The 14788-nt window shown below is 37.2% G+C and overlaps 1 protein-coding gene across 1 annotated transcript in view; it reads right to left on the bottom strand.

The window, feature by feature from the left end:
* RGS22 (regulator of G protein signaling 22) overlaps window positions 1–14788 on the bottom strand; it is a 117973-nt gene that overhangs the window by 63873 nt on the left and 39312 nt on the right. Inside the window, exons 10-11 of the mRNA XM_037131119.2 lie at window positions 11307–11481; window positions 5569–5693 (exon numbers count right to left, since the gene is read on the bottom strand). Of these exons, the coding sequence (XP_036987014.2) occupies window positions 5569–5693; window positions 11307–11481 (300 nt within the window). The remainder of the gene's footprint in view (window positions 1–5568; window positions 5694–11306; window positions 11482–14788) is intronic.

Here is a 14788-nt window from a genome sequence, read left to right as displayed (position 1 = left end):
CAATAATAAACTATCAGAAAGAGCAAGACAAATTTCATTTACAGTTGTACCAAAAGGAATAAGATACCTAGAAATAAACTTAATCAAGGAGGCGAAAAACTTATACAATATAAACTGTAAAATACTGCTAAAATAAACGAGAGAAGACATAACCAAATGAAAATACATCTCACGTTCATGCATCAAACAACTTAATTTTGTTAAGATGTCAACACTGTGAAAGGCAATCTACAGAATCAATACAACTCCAATCAAAATCCCAGTGACATTTTTGCAGAAATAGAAAAACCTATCCTAAAATTCATATATGAATTTCAATGGGCCTCAAACAGCCAAAACAATCCTAGAATCATAAAACAAGCCCTGGCTGGTGTAGCTCAGTGGATTGAGTGCAGGCCTGTGAATGAAAGGATCGTGGTTTGATTCCCAGTCAGGGCACATGCCTGGGTTACAGGCCAGTAACCAGCAAGGGAACACATGAGAGGCAACCATACATTGACATTTCTCTCCCTCTCTCCTTTCCTTCCCTTCTAAAGATAAATAAATAAAATCTAAAAAAAAAAAGATTTAAAAAAATCATAAGACAAAGCTGGAAGGCTAACGCTATTTATTTCAAAACTTACTTCAGTACTACAGTAATCAAAACATTGTGGTGTTTACATAAAGACAGATAAGTAGACAATGGAATAACTTAGGGAGCCCAGAAATAAACACTTGCCTGTAAGGTTAAATGATTTTTGACAAGGATTTCAAGACCATTCAATGGGGAAATGACAGTCTTTTCAACAAATGATCCTGGGAAATATGAATATCCAAATACAAAAGAATAAAGTTGGGCCCTTATCCAACACCAGATACGAAAATTAACTCAAAATGGATTAAATACGTACATTTAAGAGCCCATGCTATCAAACTCTAGGAGGAAAATGGGACAAACACTTCATGACACTGAATTTGGCAATGGTTTCTTAGATATGATATCAAACACACAGACAAAAAGAAATAGACAAATTGGACTTCATAAAAGTTTTTAAATTTTGTGCACCAAGAGACACTAAGAGTAAAAATGTGGCCTATGTAATGGAAGAGAACCCACAGAGAACACCTACAACTCAAAAACAAGGAAACAAACATTCTAATTCAACAGCAAGCAAGACTTGAATAGACATTTCTCCGAGAACATACACAAATGACCAATAAGCACGTGAAAAGAGGCTCAACATAACTAATCATTAAAGAGATGCAAATCAAAACTGCAGTGAGATACTACCTCACATAATCAGGATGACTAGTATATTTTAAAAATCAGGAAATGACAACTGTTAGGAAGGATATGGAGGAACTGGAACTTTTGTGCACTGCTGGTAGCAATATTAAATGGTAAAGCCACTGTGGAAACAGTATAGCAGGTCCTCAAAAATTAAAAATGGAATCACCATTTGATCCAGCAATTCCACTTCTGGATATATACACAAAAGAATTGGAAGTAGGGTCTTGACGAGATTGGTACATACATGTTCATAGCAGCATTATTCGCAGTAGCCAAAATGTGAAAGCAACCCGAGTATCCACTGATGGATGAATGCTTAAGCAGTATGTGATATACTTGTACTCACTCTATGTATATTAAATATACAGGGGTGGTCAAATGAAGGTTTACAGTTTTGTATGGAAAAGACACATGCAGGTAAGAAAATAATACAAGAATAAACTCTGTGTTTCACATACTCACAAGTATAAACCTACTTTGCCCACCCCTGTATACATACAATAAATGATTATTTAGCCCTAAAAAGGAATGACGTTCTGAAATATGGTACAACATAGATGAACCCTGAGTACACTAGACTAAATAAAATAAGACAGCCACAAAAAGACAAATAATTCCCTTTATGCAAGGTCCTGAGAGTAGCCAAAATCATAGAGACAAAGTAAAATGGCGGCTGTCACGGCTGGGAGAGGAGGGGGTGGGTTGTTATTGGTTAGTAGGCGCAGAGCTTCAGTTTTCCAAGATGAAAACAGTTCTGGAGATGGATGGTGGTGATGGCTGTACAATATTATTAGTGTATTTAGTACCACTGACCTGTACAGTTATTTAAAAAGGGTTAAAACTCGAACTAACAAGCAAAAGAGAGACAGACTCACAGACACAGAGCAGGATGAAGGTTCTGGGGAGACTGAGCAAAAAGGTAAAAGGACTCATGGACATGGACAACAGTGCGGTGATTGTGGAGGTGAGGGGGGCATAAGAGGGATAAAAGGAAATGGAAAAAATACAATAAAATATATAATGTAAAAAATAAGTAAAAAGGGTTAAGACAGTAAATTTCTTATTTTGTTTATTTTACCACAATAAGATAAAAATGAAAAAAATCAGAGATGTCATTTCAGCAGTTGAGGTTTCTTTTCCCCAAAGTTTTGCTCGTAATGAAGAGCATCCCGAAAACTGAGCATCGTGTTCCACGGTTGGCAAACCCAAAGGCTGAAGCCCAGCAGTGAGGATGCAGTGGAAGCAAACCGTCCTCGCACATGCTGCAGTCTGACTTAGTCTTTTTGTTTGCACATAAAAATTTCTGTAATTTGATTAAGATTATCCTAGACTACCAGTGCTTAGGTAAAAGAAGAAACAATTCATTACAGAAAAATATGTCAACCAAAATCTCAGATAAATTCTACAAACATTTCGAATGGAAGACATAGCTTAAAATTAACCAATATAATACATAAGAGTGGACAAGACAACAAGAACAAAATTTATCTTAAAATAGAACCATAGAGACTCACAGGAACTTTAGATATTGAAACTATCAGACACAGACTTTGAATAACTGTGATCTAGGGAATTAAACAAAAGACTGAGAATTTTGGCAAAGAACTGGAAACCAGGAAGCATACCATAACAGACCTAAAAAGAGCCAAAGATAAATTATAGAAAATACAATAACTGAAGGTACAAACATTAATTGTGACTAATAACAGATTAGACACAGTTGAATGGAGAAACAGTGAACTAGAAAATAAGTCAAAAGAAAATGCCCAGAATAGGATGGAATACAAGACAGGGAATGAGAGAACAAATTAAGAAGGTCTTACATACATTTAATTGGAATCCCAGAGTAAGAGGAAATAAAGAGTAACATTACAAGAGATAACAGGTGATCATTTTCCAAAACTAATGAAAAACATCAAAAAGCCACAGATTTTTTATTAAGTTGGCACTGTTACAGATGTCTCCCATTTTCCCTCCTTCCCCCTCCACCAAGCTTCTGATCCACCCTGCCCTACCCCAGCCTTCACCACATTACTGTCTATGTCAACGGACTTTGCATATATGCATATGCGTACTTTGGCTCATCTCTTCCAGTCCCCATACCCCCTCCCCTCTGAGATCTATGAGTCTGTTCCATGTGTCCATGCCTCTGGCTTTATTTTGTTTGTCAGTTTATTTTGCTTATTAGATTCCACGTATGAGTGAGATCATATATTTGTCAAAGCAGGTTTAATAACCCTGAGTTGGACACAAAAAAGTAAACCTACACCTAAACATATTAAAATTATTAAAAACAAAATACAAAGGTAATACTGAAACAGCTAGAGAAAAAGCATATCTTCAAAAGAAAAAGAATCAGCCTAACAGCTAATACAGTAGTTCCCCCTCATTTATGGTTTCTCTTTTCTCAGTTTCAGTTATTCACGGTCAGCTGCGGTCTAAAAATATTAGATGGAAAACTCTAGAAATGAACAATTTATAACTTTTAAATTGTTTGCTCTTGTGAGTAGCATGACAATGTCTCACATTGTCCTGCTCTGCCTGATCTGGAACACAATCACCCCTTTGTCAAGTGTATCCATGTTGCGTATGCTATCCATCCATTAGTCCCTCAGCAGCCACTTGGCTTTCAGATCGACTGTCATGGTGCCACAACACTTGTGTTCAAGTCCCCCTTAGTGCACTTGGTAATGGCCCCAAAGCATAACAACAGTGATGCTGGCTAATGAGATATACCAAAGAGAAGCCATAAAGTGCTTCTTATAAATGAAAAGGTGAGTAGAGAAAAATGAGATACTTTGGGAGAGACCCCATTCACCTAACTTTTGTTACAATATACTGTTGTAACTGTTCTATTTTATTAGTTTTGTTGTTAATCTCTTACCATGCCTAATTTGTAAATTGGGCTTTCTCATGGTGTGCATGTGTGGAAAACAGTATCTATAGGGTTCTATGCTATCCAAGTTTTCAGGCATCCACTGCAGGTCTTGAAATGTATTTTCTGTGAATAAGGGGGGACTGCTACATGTAGACAGAAACACTGGAAGCAAGAAGATAACAAAATAGTATCTCAAAGTTCTGAAAGAAAATAAGTACCGATCTATAATTCTGTACTCAGCAAAAATATTTAACGGCAGTTTTCAACAGGTGTGCCATGGCACATGGTGTGTGGCAAGAATCGTTAAAACATGCAATATCTGACTGTTCAGTCGGGGGCACTGACCTCTTTCCCTCAGATGGTCAAATGAAAAAATGACAGCAGCCAACACAGCGATAGACGTCCAGTGTGAATGAATTAAAACTATACCTACTTTCTGTCAAATCAGCAAAAAATATATTTTTTGGTGTGCCGCAGAATTTTAGTAATTAGTTTATGTGTGCCATGAGAAAGGTTGAAAATCACTGATAGTTAAGAATGAAAGTGACCACGACATAAATGAATCTTGAAAACATCATGCCAAGTGAAAGATGCCAGGAACAAAAGGCCACCTATTATGAGGTTTCACTTATATGAAATGTTCAGAACAGGCGAATCCTTAGAGGCAGAAAGCAGGTGAGTGCTGACCAGGTGCTGTGGGAGAAAGACAGGGGGGTGATTACTAATGAGGCGGTACTTCTTTTAGGGGTGATAACATGTGCTGGAATTATATGTGGGAATGGTTTCATAACATTGTAAACATACTAAAATTGCTGAATGGTACACTTGAACACGATTTAAATGGTGAATTTTATGTTATGTGAACTTTATCTTGGAAAAAAACGAGAGTAAAAAAGAAACTAATGAAAGTGATCAACTATTAAACACAGAATTATTCACCAGCAGATCCCACACCAAAGTTAACACCAAAGTGTATTTTTTTCAGGCAGAAGAATAATAATCCCATTTTAAAAAACATAAGAAAAAGGATAAGTATGTGGGCCAATATAAATGACTAATATACTATATTAAATAATGATAATATTTTCAAGAGATTTATGAGTTCTCTCGAAACTCATAAATTTAGCGCAATACTGAAGCACTAAACAGGGCCAAGTAAGAAAGAAGGGCAAGCTTCTCAGAGAAGTCACTGTGCGGCTGATGAGCAACTGGAGGTCAGAAGCACCACCTCTTGAAAATGCTAATCGCAGGAGTTCCACTCCTTATTTAAAGTGTGCGGGGAAAGTATTAAGCCCCTAATACCTATCACTAAAATGTAAGAAAATCAATGTGTTGGTTTTCAATTTCTATTCAATTTTTCGATTAAAAAAAAATCTTACCATTGCAGAGAAGCACCTGGCACATAAAAGGCTGCACCTACCCTTTCTCAGCCATGTCGTCCTTAGAGGAAACTGAATACCAAGTCTCGCTCTTCCAAGGTTTCTGAATTGCGCTAGGTGGTTTCTTGGGAGATTTAGAAAGTTGTACTAAACTGGGTTCTTCTTTCTGACAAGTGGTAAAATAATGAACAAAGTAAAAGTGAGTAAATTGGAAAAAAAAAAAAAGGTAGGTAGAGAAGAAAAACAGAGCTTTGCCCACATACCTAACATTTGCTTTGGTTACTAGAGAATTTATTCCCTCACTCCACCATCTACTCTTCTTCCCACTATAACAAAATCATTGTTCTTCCCACACGCCTGCTTTTATGAAACCGGCAACTGAAACCCCTATTGCTATTTAGCTTCTAAGAAAGGAAAGGCCAAAGGCTTTGATTTCCTTACATCATTGTGAAAGAGGACTCTTTCCTGGAGGAAGAACTTGAAGAGGACTATGAAGATTATGACACATGTGGAAAAACACTGATAATAATAAAAAGACATAATCAGAACACAAAAGTATAAGGGCTTTAAAACTGAAGTTTCACAACAAGCCTAAGAGAAAATAAATAAATTAATACTGGATTAGCCAAAAAGCTCATTTAGTTTTTTCCGTAAAATAAAAAACACATTTTTTTGGTTTCACCAATACCATCAATTTGGTTATTTTGAGTATGTCGGCTCTCTCTCTCCTGTGTGGTGCAATGTTGATTGTTCTTAATTAAAGTCTCAATTTGATCACTGTCAACTTCAGCTGGTCTACCCAACTGTGGAACATCGTGCAGTGAGAAATCTCCAGCAGGAAATTTGCAAACCACTTTTGACCCACTGGTTTGGTCAGGCATAGCACCTTCTCTATACACTGCACAAATCTTTTTTTGCATTTCAGTTGCATTTTTACTTTTCTTGAAATAATGAAGCATAATATGCTGAAAATGTTATATATTTTCTTCCATCATCAATATTAAAATGGTTGCACAAAAATTCACCAATTTTGATAAGTTTTTTAATACATGCTAATAAGACAGCTGTCACAATAAAATGGAACAAAATTGTTTTGAATGAAGCTTAAGATAACTAAGCACTACTAGAGCCATCATACAGAAAAAACCAAATGAACTTTTTGGCCGACCCAATACTTGTCTAGAAGTAGGTGAGATCAGAACAATTCGTTTCTTCAGTTTCCAAATTTACAGTAGTTTTATTATTTTTATAATTGAAAAAGAAGGGTAAAGTTTTATTATTTGTCCACTTCCATTAAAATTCAAATGTAATATATGTCTCTGGAGAGCAAGAAATATATTTTTGAGGTTTTTACTATCTAGAAAAAATAATAAAATTATATATATGTGTATATATAATGTGTGTGTGTGTGTGTGTGTGTGTGTGTGTGTGTACTCTAGTTTCTTAACAACTATGTGTTTTACAGAATTCCACAAACAAAATTCATTGCTTAGGTATGTTTTACATAGAACTTCCTCAGTATCAGGGATCACATCTGTTTTAGTAACTCAGAACACAGCAGGACATTAAGCAGCACTCAATAAATAAGTGGTACCACAGGGAACTGAGCTTATTAAATGTCTGTCCTACGAAGGAAACAGCTTGGGTGTCCCCCCATAGATGAATGGATAAAGATGTGGAACATATACACAATATATTACTACTCAGCCCATGGACAAAAACAGTGGACAGCGGGAGAGGACTGAATGTGGGAGGTGGGGGGTGGGTAGGGCAGGGGAGAGTAATGGGGGGGAAATGGGGACAACTGTAATTGCACAATAAAAATAAAAAAATTAAAAGATAATAGACTAAACAAAACATAAATAAATAGAAACATAAGTAAAGATGTTTGCTTTTTAAAAACCTGGAAATAAGCGTTTGTGTCAAAGGAAGTAAAAGAAATAGTTTCAAATTAGAAGTGACTGTAGATAATTCAAACACATTTTAACAATTAAGGCATGTCCAAATAAACTGCCAGCTTCTAAAACCAATTTAACTTTTTTGGGGGGAGAGGTGATGGGAGGACAAATATCAATGTATAAACAAAATTAAAAAGTTGATCCACAAGAAAAAAAGAAGGAAATCTTGCCATTTGCAACAACATGGATGGTGCTAGAGGGTATTACGCTAAGTGAAATAAGTCAGAGGAGGACAAATACTGAATCATTTCACTTATATGTGGAATCTAAAAAACTAATCAAATAAAACAGACTCATACAGTATAAACTGATAGTGGCCAGAGGATTGGATGGTGGGGATGGGCACAAAGGTGAAGTGGATCAGGAGGCACAAACATACAATGTAATGTGGGTAAGTCACAGGGATGAAGTGTACAGCACAGGGAATGTGGACAACACCACAGTAACTTTGTGTGGTGACAGTTATGAGACTTCTCATGGTGACCATGTCATAAGGTACATAAATGTCAAGTCACTATGTCATACACCTGAAACTAATATTATATTGCATGTCAACTATACTTTAGTTAAAAAGAGCTTTACGCTCCAGAATAAAATTTTTTAAAAGTGTATCATGTAAAAGTGGCCAAATTCATAGAAACAGAAAGTGAATGGTGGTTACCAGCGGCTGGGGGAGTAGCAAAGAGAGTTGTTCTGATGGGTGCTTAGCTGCGTATTCCCTTAATGAAAACAGTTCTGGAGAGCCATTTCACAACAACGCGAACATATTACTTTTGAAGTATACAAGTAAGATAGCAATTTTTCTGTTATGTTCTTTTCCACAATTAAAAAAGTTTTTTTTTAAGTTTTTTAAGTATATTATGTAGTATGAGAAAAGCCTAGATTGGAATTTTTGAGCTTTCTGGCTCAAGGGGAAACGAGAAGAGTAGCCAGAAAGTTACTGATGGGGAAAACACCTGACAAACAGGTGCAGTAAAATAGGGGGAGGTGCGTACAGAAAACGTTCTTGGCTGTGATCGTGATGGTGGTAACACAATGTATATCCTTGTCACAATTCACAGAAATGTACTCTAAAAAGGATGGGGCTTATAGAACATAAATTATACCTCAACTTTTAAAATGGGAAAAATAAAGAATCAGAGTGTTTTCTGCCAAGGAAAACAGAGTGAGATCAAAATGAGTCATCAACCAGAAAACATCAGGGACAACACATGGTAATGATACTCAGGAAGCCAAGGAACAGAACAGAGGAGAGGCCAAAGTCATGTCTATACCACTTCTTACATGGGCCAGTCCCTCCTCACTCCTTCAACGCTGCTCTCTTATTCAAGTTCCTTTCATTAACCACACCACTTACCTTTTCTTCCACCTCACCTCTCAAATGTTGTACAGATATCATTTGTACCAATGTTTACATGTTATGAGATGACATGCTCCCTATACTACACCTCTACAATATGTACTGACTTAGTGACCAGGTCACTAACTTACATGGGCTATCAGGGAAGATTAGATTTACCAGTGGAGTGGCATACAAAAGAGGCCACAAGGTCAAAAGTCAGGAAAATGTCAAGACAACAGACAAGAAACCATTAGTGTACTAAAGTGACACGAATTCAAGTGTAGTCCCCAGACCAGCAGCAAGAACATTGCCTGGGAGGGAATTTGTTAGAAATGCAAATTCTTGGCCCCACCCCAGACCTATGGAATCTTGATCTATAAGTGGAGCCCAGGCTAAACAAAGAATCTTAAAAGCATCAAGAGAAAAGCAGCTAGTTACCTACAGGGAGTTCCCTTAAGACTGTCAGCTGATTTCTCAAAAGAAACTGCAAGCTAGAAGGAATTGGCAAGAAATATTCAAAGTCATGAAAAGCAGGGACCTACAGCCAAGAATGCTCTGCCCAGCAAAGGTATGAATTAGAATCGAAGGGCAGATAAAAAGCTTCCCAGACAAGAGAAAACAAAAGGAGTTCATCATCAACAAACCATTATTACATGAAATATTAAGCGGGCTTATTTGAGGAAAAAAAGATCAAAACTATGAACAATAAAATGACAATAAATACAAATATATCAGCAATTGAACCTAAAACACAAACTAAACAAACGAGAGGAAGAGAGACAGAATCATGGATACAGAGAATATTTTGATGGTTGCCAATGGGAGGAAGGTGTGGGTAAAAAAGTGAGGGGATTAAGAGGTATAAATAGGTAGGCACAGAATAGTCATGTGCATGTAAAGTCTTTGGAGTAACCAAAGAACTTATACACATGACTCATGAAAGTGAACAAAAATGTGGAGATTGTCTGAGGGAGTGGGGAGGTGCTGGGTGGGGGGAATTGGAACAACTGTAATAGCATAATCATTAAAATATAATTAAAAAAACTAAAAGCTCTTCAGATTACTGTTCCATATGCTGAAGATCCACCAGCCCATAGCAGTGCTTTAAATATGAAACACCTATGTATCCTATTAAAACGTAGCTTCTAAAAGGTGGTTCTAATGTTCAGACAGGTTGAGAACTGCTGTTCTAAGCCAACCCCCTAATTTTACAAAGTGACTCTGACCCTTTCCAGATCAATTAAACCAGAATCTCCGAGGGCGGAGTCTGTGCGTTGATACACTTTAAATGCCCTCCACGTGATCTAATGCACATGTACCTCAGCAAGGTTGTAAAGGCTCTCTAGCCCTAAAACACTACTTGTCTAAGTAAAACTTTAAAAACTACATTACACGTCTTCCTTCCTTTAAAATAAGATGTCCTAAATATAAAGCAATCCTTTCTAAAGGGGTTGTTTGTGACTATTACCAACAGCACAACATTCTGTCACATGTTTAAAGGCTATTAAGATTAATAAGGCTGCTTCTGAAAAGTGGAACTTAGCTACAGCTAGTGCACCTCTGCACCAAAGTGTGTAGCAGTATTTACTTCTTCTGTAAAAGTTGGCTAAGTTTTCTTCTCTTTTTGAACTTTTTTCCCTTATCTTTTCATACTACTTTAATCTTTTCCAGTGTGAAAGAATGCTCACTACTTGTTATTCTGCTGTTGCTCCTTCTCACTCATTTATTCAATTTATATTTATTAAACAACTATCATGTGCCAGGCACTACTCTAGGCACTGGGGATGAACTGTTAGTGAAGAAACGTCTCATATTCTGGCAGGAGGTGATGGGCGATGAACAAATTATGTGGTCCTTCCTACAATAAAGCAAAACAAAGCAGAGCAGAGGATGTAGGGACGGAGGGCATCATGCTGTCCTACACCAGTGGGTCAAGGAAAGGGTCAAGGAGAGCCTCTCCAGATAAGTGACCGCTGAGCAGACACGGAGAGCGAGGGAGCAGCAAGCCGTGCAGACATCTGGGGAAGGGTGCTCTACACATAGGGAACGGCAAGGGCAGAGCTCCTGCGTTTTTGGTGGTTGGTGGCTCAGAGAAAGCCAAGAGGCCACAGTGGGGGGAGTGGAGTAAGTCAGAGGAGCGCGGCAGGGAATGGGGTCAGGGGGTAGCAGAGGTGTGTGCAGCCGTGTGGAGATCTTGGATTTTTATTCCAAGTGAGCACAGAGGCCACAGAATCTTTAGCAAGTGCATCACATGATCCTGTATTTTTAAAGGATCATTTTGGCTGCTTGGCGGAGAACAAATTATAGGTTTTCTTACTTCCTGATTATTGCAGCACACGTGTGAACAACCAAGAAAAAAAAAAAGAGGGAGGGAGAGAGAAAGAGAGAAGCTTGTGATGAAACTTAGTGCACAAAATCCAAGCATGGACATTTTACTACAAGCTTAATAAAGAGATGTAAGTATCAATGTACCCCCTACCTGTATATCAGATATATGTGGAATGCAAGACTTGGGTCTTAAAGGCAAGAGGGTTGGTATTTGTGGGAAAGGATCCACATCCTTCCTTGGTTTCTCTTGGCGGAGGTGCCACAATTTCAGTTCAGCACTAGCATGTTTTATTGCGTATGAATGGGTCACGCAGAATCTCGGTGCCCTAGAGAGAGGAAAAGAAATGCACACTCAAACTACACGACACGCCTCAAAAACCGAGAGCTTACCCGGTGTATAATACTCATGCTCGTACATATCCGTCTCGCCATACCCCTTTTCTGATAATTGCGACTTCTTTTTCTGCTGCCTAGCTTTAAAAAAATATTCTCCTGCGGTACATCAACTGCCTGAAATCACATTCACATGTATAAAGAGCCAATAGACACTCATACAAAGAAGAAAAAATAATTTAAAAATTACATTCCAATTATCACCTACATAAGGAAAATAACCTATCCACCCATTTCATGAAGGAAAATCTAAAACTAAACTTAGAGTTTCTAATAAAATGAATACAAAATGCACCTGCGATCATTGTAAGACAGGTTAGTATTTACCTATGGTGCCAAATAAAAACCAGTAGATAAAATTAACGCTTTAAACATGCAAACACTTTATAATGCTTAAAGTATACTGCTAAAGGGGATTATGATTCATATGATTTATTTTCAAGCCTTAAATGTGAAGGCAATAATTAACTTTATAGTAATTTATATAAATGAAAGAGCAACACCACTACCAGAAGCTTAGGGAGGAGAATGTCTGGCACACTGTCAAGGCCACACTTCACTGGGTGGACACCCTGGTGTTCAGTCTGAGGGTTAACTCTTTATGGGCCTTAGGGTTAACTCCATCTGTCAGGGACCGTTGCTAATTGTTGGTTTTCCCCCCAGCGCCATAACACAAAGACCGATTCCCATTCCCTATTTTAGGGATCCTGGTAGAAAATTACTTCCCATTAAAAAGGAAGAAGGTAAATATTTACCTGAAGTGAACACAGTTTGGGAGTGGAAGAGAATCCAAAAATTAATCATTAGTTTAGGATCAGAATGCTTCCTGTAAAGATTAGGGTGGTCATTTTACACTGTATTTCAGAGCCTACACTTGCAGACTTGGAAATATTCAAAATTACCTCTTATTTGGATGTCAACCAGTAAGTGGGCATATATACAACATCCTCATCAAATAAATTGTAGGTATGCTGGCCACAAAATCCAAGTGTCTCAATTTTCTGATTCCCAACTTTATAGTATATTCATGTGACCCTATGCGTCTCTGCTGCCCCTACCATTTAAACCTCACATTGTTATCTCACTCATTGCACTAATTTCTGTTAGCTACTACGTGAACTCATCAAATACTTTAGAATAAATTTCAGTCAATCCTAAACTGCTGTTGTATTATTTTTCATGCTTCCATCATACAAGTTTTCATTACACCACTTATTATACACATCTTAATTCTCAAGCTCTGGAGAGTGGGAGAAGATATTGTATGTGCCACATAATACCATTAAAGAAACTGTATATATGTGTGTATGTATATATATTCATACAGGTGTGTATGTATGTATATATACATGCATATATATGTGTGTATACATACATACATATATATATATATATATATATGGGGGTAGTGTCTTCCAATAGGAAAATGGGCAAAGAAGATAAATAGGCAATTCATGAATTTATGAACACTGAAATGACAAATCCAAATGACAAATAATCATTGAAAAGGTTATCAACCTACTAGTACTCACAGAAATGCAAGTTAAAACCAGAAGACATCAATGACACACTGGACACAATTAAAAAATTTAAATATGACAATATTAAATTCTATCATATATTGTAGCAATGGGTACTCTCATATTCTGTTTGTGGGAGCATAAGTTGGTAAAACTAGTTCAGAAAAATAGATACATATACAAGAATATGCATTACAGCATTGCTTGTAATTGTGAAAAGTAGAGAACCACCCAAATGTCTAAAAAATAGCAAATAAAATAAGGTATATGAGGTCTGTCTGGAAAGAGTCCAGCCATTGTTAAATAATGAGAATGGTTTGCATGCCATAGATATGACCTGGTAGCCAAGGAGAGTGGACTGGAATGCACATGCATGAACAATGATGACCTCACTGTACTAATCAGTGGGGGCAGTAGAGTCTATTGACTGAGCCTGTGTACTGTGTGGCTGTTGCATTCAAAATGACTGAGAAAGTAGCACAACAAATCTGCATCACATTTTTCGTGAAGCTTGAACATTCCTCCACAGAAACTATTCAAATGATTCAGAAGGCTGTAGCTATAGACAACTGATGACTGGCAGCTTCATCGATACTGTGTCCATTCATGTATCATGTCCTGTGCAGAGTTTTTTTGGTGGAACATCAAATCACCCAGATGACTCGGCTCCCTTACAACCCAGGTTTGGCTCCCTGAGACTTCTGGCTTTTCCCAAAACTAAAATTACTTTGAAAAGGAAGAGATTTCAGACCATCAATGAGATGAAATTCAGAAAATTACAGTGGGGCATCTGATGGTGATTGGGAGAACTGTGTGAGGTCCCAAGGTGCCCATTTTAAAGGGGAATGAAGTGTCATTGCATTGCCCTATGTACAATGTTTCTTGTATCTTGTATCTTCTTCAGTAAATGTCTCTATTTTTCATATTACATGGCTGGATATCTTCTGAACAGGCCTCACATTCATGGAATGGAATACTATATACAGTAATGAAAATTAATAAAACTCTTAAAAGCAATCATTAGACACAAAGGATGCAACAACAGGGTTCTTTATACAAAGTTGTAAAGCAGGCAGATGAAAATACATGTTTAGAGATTTAGTTGCCTATACCATTGGTAAAACTATAATGAAAAACAAGAAGATAATAATCACAAAGGTCAGGATAGTGGTTACCGTGGAGGGGGAATGAGGATGTGACCAGGAAGGGACCCTCAGGGGTTTTATTAATGTTTTATTTCTCAGCCTACATGGTGGTTATAGAAGTGTTTGTTACATAATATTCACTGAAAGGTTTAAGCCTCAATTTAAAATTTAGAGACTACACAAGATCTTGCAAGATCAAGAAAAAAGGCCCAACAAAGGCCCTGGACTGGATGGCTTCACAGGAGAATTTTACCAAACATTCAAAGAAGAACTAGCTCCTCTCCTTCTCAAACTATTTCATAAAATTCAAGAAGGAAGGCTCTCAAACTCATTTTATGAGGCCAGCATTATCCTAATTCCAAAACCAGAAAAACACAAAATGAAAGAAACACAAAGAAAGAAAATTATAGGCCAACATCCCTGATGAACACGTATGCTAAAATCCTCAACAAAGTATTGACAAACTGAATATAGCAATGCATCAGAAGGATAATACACCATGATCAAGTGGTATTTATGCTGTGAAAGCAAGGTTGGTACAATATCCACAAATACATAAATGTGATTCACCACAT

The sequence above is a fragment of the Artibeus jamaicensis genome, unplaced genomic scaffold, assembly GCF_021234435.1.
Source record: "Artibeus jamaicensis isolate MK-2021 breed Jamaican fruit bat unplaced genomic scaffold, CSHL_Jam_final scaffold_916, whole genome shotgun sequence".
Classification (NCBI taxonomy): domain Eukaryota; kingdom Metazoa; phylum Chordata; class Mammalia; order Chiroptera; family Phyllostomidae; genus Artibeus; species Artibeus jamaicensis.
The sequence above is the reverse complement of the archived record's forward strand: the minus strand, read 5'-3'. Positions and strand labels throughout refer to the sequence as shown.